Here is a 15,000-nt window from a genome sequence, read left to right as displayed (position 1 = left end):
TTTCTGTGATAATCGAACCTGATCTTAATGATGGTCTAGCCCAACATTTTCTAAGTTCCTTCTAATCACTCTACTAATAGCTTATCCTTTGGTCTTAGAGAAGGGCTTTATTATATATTAAAGCATCTCCAAACCAATCCCATCCAATCCTAGCAGCCCTTTTGTACCGAGTGGCAGCTGCTCTTCATTTGTTGCATTTCTCTTAACACACAGGCGCTCACACTCACAGAACTCCCTCAGTCTCCCTCCCTCCCTTCCCACAGACACATACACACATTGAGTCACTGACACTGACACACAATTACAATACACAAATGGGCAACATGCTGCCATGCTTGGTCCAAGGAAGTAGCAGCAGCATTCTGCCACCCATGAACACCAAACACTGGTCTCGCTCCATGAAAATCCTCGCGAGAACCCTCCGCCGCAGCACGAAGCTCCCCCATGGCAGCAACAGGGTCAAAGCAGCTGCCGGCAGCACGGAGACATCGTCTGCCGCATACCAAGCCATCCCGAGAGCTAGAAGAGCTCCCCGGAGCGGCCAGAACCGGCGGCGCGCCGCCGTCAGAGTCAAGGTCGTCTTGACGAGGGCGGAGGCGGCGCGGCTGCTCTCCCTCACCGCGCACGGCCACCGGACCGCCGCGCAGGTGGTCGGCGAGCTCAAGAGGATGCAGGCGGCGGCGACCGGCAGCTCCAGAGCCTCCACGGCGCAAGTCATCAGCGAGCTCAAGAGGATGGAAGAACTCGTCGTTGCCCGTGCGAGCACCTCCCCGTCGGCGTCGACGGCATGGCGGCCGGTGCTAGAGAGCATCCCTGAGGAGTGGCAGTAGGTTCGTGTGTTAACTTGCCATTGTTAACTTGTACACCATTCATGTATCCGCACGTGTGCATTGCATGGGATTCATCATCACATTGTGCTTGTTTTCCTGTGTGAATCTTTAATTTAAATGATGTTACTTATTCGTATCCTTTCAAACTCGCCAATGTTATTTGATTGTGTTCTTGATCCATGTACGCATGTATATGTCATGTACAGAAAAATTAATTCTCTTTTCGGAGCGATCGACATCGAGACTGCGAAAAATGTACAATATCCTTCTCCAGGAGGGGTTGGCGTAGCAGTTTGCTCTATTTTGAAAAATATGCTTATCGTTTGGAAATTAATTACTTTCTTTGGCCTTTTTAGCGTCACTAAACTCACTATGGGTTGGTGTGCACTAGCGATGTCAGATATCACTACAGCTACCTAGCAATGCATTTTCTTTTGTGGGCATTCACAATTATTTATGCAAGGGATTTGTACGCCCACGCCATCGTGTACTTGTTCTTTTCCTAGGAAAAATAGAGGATGTAGCGAGTGACGTGGTATTAGTTAGTAAAGAGGAATCTCATCTTGTCCTATAGCTTAGTGCCGTGGTTTAGTGGTGGTCGACGGGGGTCAACTAAGACAAGCAAGTGCTAATATTGTTTAGATAACAATCTATTTTCCCTTGATATTGCGTAGAGCACAAGTGGTGGCAGGAATTGCATTTTGATTTGTTTTCCCTGAGGAAAAGATGGTGTTAGGTTAAAGGTCCCTTATTATATGTACTTGTTTTGCATGGAGAGATGCAACTATTAACTAGTTTGGAAAGGAAATATATGATAGAACTTCATGGGCATAAGGGTTTAGGAGCGTGTATATTGTTAAGTGATAACTCGCAAAACAAAAACATATGTTATAATGTTAAAAAATATTAGCTACTGAAAAGTCCATTTTATCGCAGGGGTTTTATTACGAAAGATAAAAGAACTCGATACAAATCACATGGATTAATTTGTGCAAGCAACAGAAAAATCCAAAAACAGGTATAAAAGGGGAAAATGTTGCTTCATGATCACATCCATCATTTGCCTGCCCCACCTGCAAAACCCATAGTCAAGTATCTTGCTCATATGTATCTGAAACTAGCAAGGTACCCTGCGCAAATAGCACGGGTAGCTAGTATTTTTTTTCGTAACATCTGAAAAGCTTTATTATTCAAACTAATACTACTGGAAAACTCGTCTTTAGTCCCGGTTGAGAATCCTCAAAGAACTCGATTTTTCCAACCGGGACTACAAATTCGGGTTCTGGTCTTTAGTTCCAATTTACTAAACCGAAACTAAAGAGTTATGCGCCAAAAAATTATTCTAAATTTCGGGGAAGCTCCCACACACACGCATGTCACAAGTCGCACGATTTTTCAAGCCAAGTATACGCGTGCGTGGTGCGTGGGATTCGAACCCACAACCTCTTGCCTCGTGCGTAGCTTCCTTACAATCTCAGATACATGGTGCATCTGATTGAGTAGGGGACGCTTTCCTTTTGTAGCCACCTGTGGCCTTGAGTTAGTCCCAGTTGGTGTTACCAACCGGGACTGAAAGGCTTCCGGGGAGTATGAAATTTAGACCGGGGACTAATGCTAGCATTAGTCACGGGTCCAATTCGTTTTGAGATTTTTTTTGAGGAATCGATGTCTCGTTCTCGAGTAGTGTAATATATGCAAATAGTTTTGTTTAATCATGTTATTATAATTGTTTTGATCCTAATGGTCTAGACTGAGTTTTTTTTTAATCTTCATGGCGGCTTCAGAAAATCGGTGAGCTAATCCAACTTGAATTTTTTTGAGTAGAACTAAAAAATATGGAGTGCATCTCCAAATGGTATCATGTGCTCACGTTGCCTCTCCTCTCTGCTGCCTCTGCTCCCAAAAAGCTTAGCCTGCAATGCCACAATCATCCAGGATGTGTCCCTAACAGCATGTGTTGAACACTTTGCATCTTGTTGTGGACAGGCATACGTGTCAACTATTGATTTTGAGTAGCTTTGTTCTATATATATATCACATCGCCACTATGTTGCAACTATATTGTGGTTCATGTCTCCTAATATAAATTTTCAGCTCTCGGCCAGCATATGCGCTATTGATTTTGTGGGGTTTAACCAATTATATTGTTGTTTTGAGTAGCAAATGGTTATTTTGAGTAGCTTTGTTCTCTCTCTCTCTATATATATCACATCACCACTATGTTGCAACTATATTGTTGTTCTTATGCATGTTAACGAATTTCCAAGCATATGCGCTATTGATTTTGGCTGGGTTAAACTAGTAGCTATATTAACAACTCTCCAAATTGTCTTGGCATGTTGACAATAAAAAAAGAGATGCTTAATTGTTTCATTACAATCATAGAAGCAACACTTTTGACTTTCAGACCAGTTTCTCTTAGCTAAGTTATTCTTTGTTAAAATAACACCTCATTGGAGGTAGCAAAGGAAAATTTTAATTTTTAGAGGGATCTTTAGCTTCCATATAAATTTATTGGTGGGAGAAGCATCCTGGTTTATGAGATATTGATACATAGACCTTACAGTAAAATCATCTTGGCTATGTAAGTCCCAGGTCTGATTTAATACCATAAGGTCTGATTTAATAATTTCCCAGAAAACTTGATAAAACTCTGTTGGGAAACCATCAGGGTCAGGAGATTTATTATGCTCCATTTGGAACACCGCCTCTTTTACTTCCCTCTCCGTGAATGGTGCTGTGAGAAAATTATTTTCATCCTCTGGAACTTGAGGTATGTCATTATTTTGATTTTCCACCATGCTAAAATTATTGTCATCCGGTGGTTCAAACAACCCCGTGTAATAGTGTGGCGGATCCACTTCGGATTAGCTTGGTTAAACATGGTTACGTCGCCTAACACGTGACACTCATGCCTTAGCCAAGTTAACACGAAGTGCCGTCGGATTTCCATCCGATTTAACCACTTGAACAGGACCGAGTTAGCAAACTCACACGAAGGTGAGCGGTTCCAGAGAATACAACAAGTCCACTGAGTTAAACAGCTTAACCATTTAGTTCGGCCATAAAACTAACATCAAAGTTTTACAAGGTTTAGAAGAAGAACAACAGAAGGTAAGCAAACGGAAGCTAAACGCCGGGGGTCGGACGTCCCTGGTGAGGCCAACCAGGACGTCGGTGCTCCCTCTCCTCGCCGTCCGAGGAGGGATCCCACTCAACCGTCCAACCCGGAGGGAGTTGGGGCGGCCAAGTGCCAACAGAAGGCTCGGGAGCAGCAACTTCACCTGAAAAGAAGAGCCACAACAAGGCTGAGCTACTAAGCTCAACAAGACTTAACCGACAGGAGGAAGCTACTTCACCACTTCTAGACATGCAAGGCTCTTTGGCTGAGGGGTTTGTTTGCCAAGAAGCGCTAAGTAGATCCTTACTTTCAAGTTTTAGCTCCGATTCTAGGTTCATTAACCGGTCTAAGTTGGCAACTTACTCTAAGCAATCATAGAACCAACCAAAAGGTGTATATATAACCGCATCAAAACCATGTCATCATCATATTCCTTTATTACTCAGGGTAGCATAGCGATCAAGCAGTCTTAAACTGTGAGAGGCAGACGAATCGATTCGAGTTCTTTAACCATGCATGGTGAACCTAACCTCACGACATCCGCGCACCACCGAGGGTCGCTTCCTGTGTCGGCCTTCCCCATCAATTCCCTAACCCGTGTCGGGCCTATTTCCTTTGGTGCAAGGTTCCACAGACCCGGCCTCTGCCGTTCTGTGACCACACTTGCCACCACGTGCAACAGCTAGCAGGGGAAACTCCGTTCCAAGGACAATGGGGCGACCGCTCACGTCTAGGTTCAATCCGGTACTCGGCTTCCTCATCCCATAATAAGTATGAGGTTAGTACTTTCAAACACTTAATCATGAACACCACCACTGTCGGGCCTTAGCAAGTTTCATAGACAGACGGGGCGATCAGCCAACCACCAAAGAGTTACCCAAAATCCTGCCCCGTCCATCGTCCTTATAGTTGTGACAGGAGGAAAACAACCAACTCCTACAACTCGCGAGTGACAGGAAATCACTCGACTTTTACCGCTTCCTATTTAAGCAAAGCAGCTACTCGGTCCAACAGCTAGTGTTCAGATCATGGGGTCTAAGTTATATATCTAGGGTTGCAAACAACTCCTATACGTAAATGCACAAGCAAGATGCAGAAAGCATGCGCAAGTTTTGGAAACATAGGGGTTTCATGCATCCGGGGCTTGCCTTCGAACGAGGAGGAAGGGAAAGGGTCTTCTGCTGGGACGGCTTCGGCTTCTGGAGGCAGGAGTTCAGCTACAGCTTCGTCTTCTGGCGTCGGGTGCAGCTCGTAGTAGCCGTCGGCGAGACGCAGATCTACACGAATGCAATGCATTGGTTAGCATAGACGGTTATTTCAACAGCAACACTTGCAAGTCTGAGCCCAGAAACTTGCGACAAGTTACAGGAGGGTGGGGGGGGTTCAATGGAGTTGGTGGAGATCAAGAGGTAAGGGTCGGAGGAAAGGAACTTATGATCTGACCCTTAATCTAGAGGATTTGGTGTGCTAGGGGTCCTCAGACTCAACGCTGACAGGTCCCCAAGTTTTACACATACACCCTCAGTTCAAAGAAAAAGATACAGCCGAGCCCTCGGGCGAGGCGGAGAAGGGTCGGCGAAACAGATAGGGTCGGGCGAGACGGAACAGGGGTCGGGCGGACAGAAGGGGTCGGACGAGACGGAAAAAGGGTCGGACGAACAGAAGGGGTCAGACGAGACGGACAAAGGTCGGCAGCTTACCTTCGGCTCACAAGTGAAGTTTGGGGTCGGGAAGGAGCAGACTTGAGCGGAAGGACTGAAGCACTAAGGCTTGGGAGGGGCGACGTCCGGCGGTGCTCCGGCGGCGGCGGAGCTTCTTGTGGACAACAAGCAGCTTTAGCACGGCGCGGAGGAGCAAGCGGCTGGGTGGATTGGGAAGGACGGCTGGGGAGCGGAGAGGAGAGTTCCTCAGGAACTTAGGCTGTAGCGCTTTGAGCACGAAGCAGAGGAACGGCGGGAGGGTAGCGATGGCGAAGGGGACTCCGGCGGGGCTCCGGCATTCCCTTTTATAGCTGCACGGGAGAGAGAAGGTTGGAGCGGCGCGAAGACCGGAAAGAAGCGATGGAGTGCGCTGCCACGGCGGTGATTGAGCGGCGAGGGCGGTGAAGCAGGACTTCGGGGATGACGCCGACGGTCATTGGGCACTGGCGTCAGGGTAGCGCAGGCGTGGGTTTGCCGGTGGTTGAGATTTGGCGGAGGCGGGCGTCGTCGTGCGGCGGATATGATGGATGTGACAGAGGGAACGGCGCTAGGAGCGAGGTTGCTCGGGTGAGACAACAGGTGGGCTGCAGTCGCGCGGGCGAGCGCGAAGCAACAGACCGTCAGAGCGCAGCGCTGACAAGGCAGGAAAAGAGCTGTCGCGGCCAGGGTCGGGGTTGGCGGAGGAGGAATCGTCGCGTAGCGCGGACCTGGGCGGCGCGACTGTGGAAGGGCTACGGAAAAGACGGGAGACCTCGGGCCTTGCAGCCGGGACCTGGCGATGTGATGATGGGCGCGGGCGGCGAGGTGCTGCAGAAAGAGTAGCGGAGGAGCTTCCGCTTCGATTGGGGGAAGGGGGCGCGAGAATCCATCCGGTCGTGGCCGGCGACGGGGCGGAGCGGCGGGTGTCGGAGGAAACGAGCCATGCGGCGGAGAATCTCTGAAGCGGGCATGCTACTCGAGTGCGTCTGTCGCGGAAGATCTGGGAAAAGATTTTTGTGGGTCCACCGGTCAGTCTCGGATGGTCCACTGCTCAGATTGAGAGAGAGACTGCTGTGAAGACTTAGAAGGATCCGGCGGGTGAGTTGGGGTCGGTGGGGTCGGAACCGGGGGCCAGCGGAGAGGGGTCGGGTCACAGGGGTCGGGACCGGACTGGAGGTTGAGTACTTAAACTCGGTAGAGCTGAGATAGGGGATCAGGGACTCGGATTAAGATTAACTCGAGAGATTTGGGGTCAGTCGTCACAAATAGTTTGTGATATATGCTTTCAATTCAGCATCACCCACTATTACGCTTTCTTCTTGTTCTAATTTGAAGATGCGTTGTTTTCTATGTTTACCATTTGCGACCAAATGAAAATATTGGGTGTTATCATCACCTTCCAAGAGGTCCTTTGTTTTAGCTCTCTCGTACCATTTAATTTCCTCCTCCCTTGATAAGTGAACTAAATGGTCATTGGGGTAGTGTTTCATATTTAAATCCTGATTAAAGAGCACTCTATTCTCAACTTTCTTATCTAGATCATTAATCATGAAGATCAACTTCTTCTTCTCCTTTATTGTTGTGGCCAGCTGTATTTTTGGCTCAGCCCCTCAAAAATTGTCGAAGAGCTCTTATTTTGTTCTGCCATATTTCCATAGCAGTGCAATATCCTATCTCATTACATTGTTGCTAATGTAAATAGTGCCATCCTTGAAGCATATGAAAACGTATATTACATGTTAAATATAACTTTCTTTACCAATAAAATCAAAACAGTACATAAGAATGTTTTGTGTCACAAGTTTTAATTTATGGAAGCTTTAATCGAAATAGTACATAAGAACTAGCAAGGTACCCTTGCGCGGGTAGCTAGCATTTTTTTACGTAACATTTGAAAAGCTTTATTATTCAAACTAACATTACTGGAAAACTCATCTTTAGTCCCGGTTGAGAATCCTCAAAAAGCCCGATTTTTCCAACCGGGACTACAAATTCGGGACTAAAAGTTTCGATCTTTAGTCCCAATTTACTAAACAGAGACTAAAGAGTTATGCGCTAAAAAAATATTCTAAATTCCGCCAAGTATGCGAGTGCGTGGTGCGTGGGATTCAAACCCACAACCTCTTGCCTCGCGTGTAGTTTCCTTACAAGCTCATATACACGACGCATCTGATTAAGTAGGGGATGCTTTCCTTTTGTAGTCACCCGTGGCCTTGAGTTATAGTCCCTGTTGGTGTTACCAATCGGGACTAAAAGGCCTCCGGGGAGTATGAAATTTAGACCCGGGACTAATGCTAGCATTAGTCACGGATCCAATTCATTTTGAGATTTTTAAGGAATCGTCGTCTCATTCCCGAGTAGTGTAATATATGCAAATAGTTTTGTTTAATCATATTATTATAATTGTTTTGATCCTAATGGTCTAGATTGAGGGTTTTTTTAATCTCCATGGCGGCAACTTGAATTTTTTGAGTGGAACTAAATAATATGGAGTGCATCAATTCCAAACGGTATCTTGTGCTCATGTTGCCTCTCTCTTGCCTCTGCTCCCAAAAAGCTCAGCCCGCAATGCCACAATCATCCAGGTTGTGTCCCTAACAGCGTGTGTTAAACACTTTGCATCTTGTTTTGGACGGGCATGCATGTTAAATATTGATTTTGAGTAGCTTTGTTCTATATATATCACATCATCACTATGTTGCAACTATATTGTTGTTCATGTATTCTAATATAAATTTTCAGCTCTTGGCCAGCCGTGAGTTCACTAATCACAATTCTTAATAAAAAGACATCACCATCTCACTGCTTCTCTTCGTTGCTGGTGGTAGTGATTGCGATGTGTCTAGGCCATATCATGGTGATACTTGATCTGGTGACTAAATTAGAATCACGTTGCTTCTTCGACATGGCTGCACAACATTCTTGTCATTGTTGTGACCTAGTTCCCCTGTGTCATTATCGTGGCGCCCTCCAAGTCGAGCCCTCTCTAATCGTTTTTTGTACAGTTAGGGCTTCCTAAAACCTATAGTGACCTAGTTATCCAAGATGGCTCTAGTAACTCAGTCGAGCCCTTTCTAGAAACACGCTATCTTGCATCTTGCTCTTCCATGCTTGTATTAGAGCCACATATGCCCTCTTTTGGTATACTTTTGCATACCGCATTTCTTAATATGAGTGTAATGACGTGCTCCAGCCACGGCACATGCCTCAAGCCACCGCTGCTCGAATCTTGTATGCTTGAGTTCGATTAGCAAATCATCTTTCCAAGTAAGTGTCAGTGAGATTACTGGTGTTGTCAGTTAATTCCTATAAGAAGGCAGATGGATGGTTGTGAATACGATATACAGACCATAGCATGTTCACAGCGGATGATTTCGGTTAGGAATACTTCCTTCGTTTCAAATTGTAGGTGGTTTTAAATTTTCTAGATTCATAAATTTTGCTATGTAGCTAGACATAGTATATATCTATGTGCATAGCAAAAAATATATAAATATAAAAAATTAAAATAGCCTATAATTTAGGACGGAAGGAGTATCATCCAAGATTGGTGACAAAACAATGCGCTGATTATGGGAGAAAATCTTCTGCTTGTTGATTCTAGCGGGATGAGTATCTTCAGATGAGTGGCCGAGACAAACAACCAAAGTCTTGATTCTGGCGAGAAGACAGCAGCTCGTCATCATATTTGTGGCAGGACATACAATTGTATCTATTTAAATATAGGCTAAACTTCTTTGCGGATGCTCTTTAATTGGCTAGAGTCCAGTTTCTTTACATTAGCTAGATATTAATTGTATTTGACATTGGCAAGGACTCTTTATTTGTGCAACTTGGCAAAACGAATCTCTGGTTCAATTTGGGCCATCGGATCATCATTAAAATCAACTGTGTCTATTTATTAATCGTATTTGATACGGACTCTTTGCACCGTTAGATCTTCATAAAATCCAACGGTATATATTCTTCTCTTTTTTAGATTATAATGTGGGAATTTCTAGACTCTCTTGACGAACGTGGTAGCTTCTTTTAACACTGTTGTATTAAGATAATAGATAGATGTTTTGTGCGATAAGCCCTTTGTTGCAGTAGCAGTTGAAAGAAAGAAAAAACTAGCCTGCAGCCTTATCAGGTTTTGCTGCTACACTGTAGCCTTCTGCTTGGATGATTTATAGCTGATTAATCATCAAGAGCGCCCAGTGGGTGGGATGTCCATGATGCTGACATAGTGACATGTTAACATCTGGCCGGCCCTGCTGTGCATTGTTTTCCTGTCACTGTCCATTCGTGGAGCTATCAGTGGACCCTCAACGTACAGTAGACTGGTCTTTGAACTGAATGCTTTGCAATCTGTATGTATGTAGCTTTCTCCTGAGTGACCAATAATGTGAAGTGGCCATCCCCATTTGCAAGCATTGTTATCCTGTAGCTGTCTATGGGGCTATCAATGTGCAGTTGGCTGGCTTTCATTTGAGGCTGTTGTTTCTTTGTTAGTGTGGCAACGGTGAATAACAATAAGTTCACATGCATGCACCCTTGTGTACTCTTGGCCTCAACTTTTTGTGTACTTTGTTTTATTTTTTGTGAAAATCGATGTTGATATGCATCCTTTCTGTAACATTTGGACGGTGCCATGGTGAAACGATATGCATCCTTTCTGTAACATTTGGACGGTGCCATGGTGAAACGCAATGTGTTGATTATTTGACATTCCGTTTTGAAATCGACGTTTTATTGGCTTAGTGGCACTATTTTTCATATTTCTTTAAAAAATCCCATGAAAATAGCCAAAACAGACCTGCAAAATCTGGAAATGTTTCTGTTAAGAATCTACTTCTTTCATATCAAATTGTAGATAAATTTGAGAAGCAAGATGTGGATTTATTTTAGCTACACATTAATTTATCATAGATTGTATGAAGTTGAATTTATGTATCTCACAGTGCAAACTGCTAATCTGATGTCGCCCTGCATTGAGGGGTAGTGTTGATTTTCTTTCTGTTAACCTGTAACTGTTGGCACTGTGGTCCTGTTAACTGCTGAAGGTTGGTTACAGTTGAACAGTTGAGCCAGAGTTATCAAGGAATTATGTTAGGTAGTACTCATCAAAACTCAACCGATAAAGACAAACATAACTCTTTCAAACCCTGTGACTAATTTTACTGGATCGGCCCCTACAGATTTAAGGTTTTTTCCCCTCAACTGACCGCTTCTGCTTTGTGTTTCTTTTGGGTGTCTATGTATCCACAAGATGGGAGTCAAATGTTTAAGGCGAACTGAGATAACATGCCACTCTTGTACGAAATGCCCCTTGTGCTTAGATTAATTTACTACTCTCTCCACTGACGAAGAGTACCTTCCAATATTGACAATGACACTGGGTGTAGTTTTGAGCAGTAATATAATCTTTACTGTAGCATTTTGTAAAGCTTAGTGACGGTAGCAATATGACTAGGATGACTATACAGTAAACCTTCTTCTGTGCTTTCTACGAAATAGACAATAGTCAGCCCAAATAATTGACATGGTCAGTTCAATGTTTGACAAAATAGACCAAAAAACACCTTTTCTTTTGACAAACACCGAATTCAAATGCAAATTTATATCAGCAATAGCAAGATGGATTCGCACTCGATGCTTTGGAAAAGTTTCCCCTGTGCCGGTTAAACGGTAACACTTAGACAAGGAAGTCGGGAACAAATTCTATCTTGTCCCTTGACCTGAATACAAATCGAATTAATTGTCTAATTAAGACTGTTCCAACGAACTAAAACGTCAAACAAATACTACGGAGTAGAGTATTTATCTGCATTTGTCACCATTATCTCCTTTTGCTTGTCCATATTGCATTGCATTTCTACTGCAAGATGCGATTGCACTTACACATGACTACATTAATTAATGGTGCAAGTCGTCTTTAATTTTCCACAGTTTGATAAAAGTGAATGTTGACAAAAGTTTGAAGAGGAATATCTGAATATAGCTTCCTAAAAATACCCCTCAGGAAAAAAACTATATGAGTAGTGTTCAGTATTTTACAAAAGACGTGTCAACATACTTACAGGATGACGTACAGCTCGAAAGATAAAACTGAAAACTTCAGATCATCCTATGCTTTCTTAAGTTTGTAAGTTGGTGGTACATTGAAAAATGTCACGGATTAAACAGTCTGGTAGTGTAAGCAATACGAAGCTAATTTCTAGAGTTCTTTTTCTCGAAAACAACTTCTTCCAGAATGACCTCGAACATTTTCACAAGAGACATAGCAACAATATTGATAACGTACTGAAGTCATATTGTGAAACATTACTTCTCAAAAGAATTGAAGCTACAATATTGGTAAGACAAAATTATTTGTTGTGAAATCTATCGATATTTTGGTTTGACTGGACATATTGTTCATCTTTTCAAATTCTTCCCCCAAAGGTTCGAGAGTGGATTTTATGAGCATAGGGGCAGCCCCTATGCTCACAAAGTATTTTTTCCCCAAAGTTTCTTTGTCAACTTTTCGCATCCATTTATTCGTATGCAACAAAAAGGCAAATGGAAACATTCACAATCCAGAGAGATTAACCTACTACCTACCCAGAAATATTCCACGACTAATATAAATAAGAGAGCAAAAACAACAACAACTATGTTTCAATGGCCAACAGTTAGACACAAATGAAGAAAAGAAGTACAGGGCACAGTCGTCAATATTTCAAGAACTCAACAACCATCTCGTCTGTGGAGGGCATGGGACCCAAGAAGCTTCCTCCTGTAGTTTGCCACGCCAGTTGGTTTTGCCTGCCCCCGTCCACCCCCGCTGCTACCGGACTCTGCCCTGCCGCGGCAGCGGCAGTGGAGTTCTTTCCGGTGAGGCTTTGGACGACGGACTTGAAGTGCGCGGCGTCGGCATCAACGTACTTGGTCACGATGAACTTCACCATCACGGGCTTAACCTCCTCCATAAGAAGATACTACTTTTCACAACACTGAACACACAGAAAAAAAATTACTCCGAGATGATATTAGTTTCTGAGTTTTTGTGCCCCATGCTCTCATGGTATATATAGAGGAGCTAGGCAGCTTCTAGCCTTCGGGTTGGTAAGTTCATGCGAAGAGAAAGTCAGAGGATTTGACATTTTTTAGGCTAACAAAGTGGAAGAGGTGATCGAATATGGAAGCATTCCATGGTGAGCAGGCAGCTCGGTTGGAGAACATGGAGGTTGGATGCAGACCGGATCACCACCGGCCGGCCCCTGGAGAACAGATTCAACAACCGAGACCAAACAACTTGGCTTGTGTAACTGTCTGGTTCTGACCTTCTTTTTTTGGCTTTGTTTTGACTATCTGGAGGTTTGTCCATGTGGAGAAACGCCCGCGATCGATTCAATATGATACGTACTTTCTTAATATGCTGCTGGTCAACTCAGTCAATCAAGTTTCATGTATAATACATATATTTATGGGTCCACCAGAAGGTTTGGACAGTCTTAGATGTGGGGTTAGATACCGAGACGCATCTGACATGAAAATCAGAGCGCAAGACGGCGTAGTCTATATGAAAAGACAGAACCAGTTGAGGATTTATATAGAACAAAGCTACTCAAAATTTATATTAGAGACATGAACAATAATATAGTTGCAACATAGTGGCGATGTGATACATATAGAACAAAGCTACTCAAAATCAATATTTGACACGCATGCCCATCCATAACAAGATGCAAAGTGTTCAGCACACACTGTTAGGGACACATCCTGAATGATTGTGGCATTGCGGACCGAGCTTTTTGGGAGCAAAGGCAGGAGAGAGGCAACGTGAGCACATGATACCGTTTGGAATTGGTGCACTTCCACTCAAAAAAATTCAAGTTGAATTAGCTCACCGATTTTCTGATGCCACCATGGAGATTAAAAAAACCCCTAAATCTAGATCGTTAGGATCAAAAAAGTTATAATAATATGATTAAACAAAACTATTTGCATATATTACACTACTAGGAAACGAGACGTCGATTCCTCAAAAATCTCAAAAGACCCGTGACTAATACTAGCATTAGTCCTGGGTCTGAATTTCGTACTCCCCGGAGGCCTTTTAGTCCCGGTTGGTAACACCAATTGGAACTAACTTAAGGCCACGAGTGACTACAAAAGGAAAGCGTCCCCTACTCAATCAGAGGAAAGCGTCCCCTACTCAATTAGATGCGTCATGTATCTGAGATTGTAAGGAAGCTACACACGAGGCAAGAGGTTGTGGGTTCGAATCCCACACACCGCGCACGCGCATACTTGGCTTGAAAAATCGTGCGACTTGTGACATGCGCGTGTGGTAGCTTCCCCGAAATTTAGAATAATTTTTTGCCACATAACTCCTGAGTCTCTATTTAGTAAATTGGGACTAAAGACCGGAACTTTTAGTCCCGGTTGGAAAAATCGAGCTCTTTGAGAATTTTTAACGAGGACTAAAAACGAGTTTTCTAGTAGTGTTAGTTTGAATAATAAAGCTTTTCAAATGCTACGAAAAAAAATGCTAGCTACCTGCGCGCAAGGGTACCTTGCTAGTTCTTATGTACTGTTTCGATTAAAGCTTCCATAAATTAAAGCTTGTTACACAAAACATTCTTTTGTACTGTTTTGATTTTATTGGTAAAGAAAGTTATATTTTACATCGAATATACGTTTTCATATGCTTCAAGGATGGCACTATTTACATTAGCAACAATGTAATGTGATAGGAAATTGCACTGCTATGGAAATATGGCAGAATAAAATAAGAGCTTTTCAATAATTTTTGGGGGGTTGGGCTAAAAATACAGCTGGCCACAACAAAAAGGAGGAGAAGAAGTTGATCTTCATGATTGATGATCTGGATAAGAAAGTTGAGAATAGAGTACTCTCTAATCAGGAGTTAAATATGAAACACTGCCTCAATGAACATTTAGTGCACTTATTAAGGGAGGAGGAAATTAAATGGTACGAGAGAGCTAAAACAAAGGACCTCATGGAAGGTGATGATAACACCCAATATTTTCATTTGGTCGCTAATGGTAAACATAGAAAATAACGCATCTTCAAATTAGAACAAGAAGAGGGCGTAATAGTGGGTGATGCTGAATTGAAAGCATATATCACAAACTATTACAAGGGGTTGTTTGGACCACCGGATGACAATAATTTTAGCATGGTGGAAAATCAAAATAATGACATACCTCAGGTTCCAGAGGATGAAAATAATTTCCTCACAGCACCATTCACGGAGAGGGAAGTAAAAGAGGCGGTGTTCCAAATGGAGCATAATAAATCTCCTGGCCCTGATGGTTTCCCAGCAGAGTTTTATCAAGTTTTCTGGGAAATTATTAAATCAGACCTTATGGTATTATTC

The 15,000-nt window shown here is 43.4% G+C and overlaps 1 protein-coding gene across 1 annotated transcript; it reads left to right on the top strand.

Annotated features, from left to right (window-relative positions):
* The first annotated feature begins 173 nt into the window (after positions 1–173).
* LOC117850794 (uncharacterized) lies at positions 174–1,018 on the top strand. Its single transcript, XM_034732660.2, has one exon. The coding sequence runs from the start codon at positions 315–317 to the stop codon at positions 828–830; it is 516 nt and encodes a 171-aa protein (XP_034588551.1). The 5' UTR covers positions 174–314; the 3' UTR covers positions 831–1,018.
* Positions 1,019–15,000: the final 13,982 nt, after the last annotated feature.

Source organism: Setaria viridis, chromosome 3 (genome assembly GCF_005286985.2).
Source record: "Setaria viridis chromosome 3, Setaria_viridis_v4.0, whole genome shotgun sequence".
Classification (NCBI taxonomy): domain Eukaryota; kingdom Viridiplantae; phylum Streptophyta; class Magnoliopsida; order Poales; family Poaceae; genus Setaria; species Setaria viridis.
Note: the sequence above shows the minus strand (reverse complement) of the source record. Positions and strands in the feature narration are given on the sequence as shown.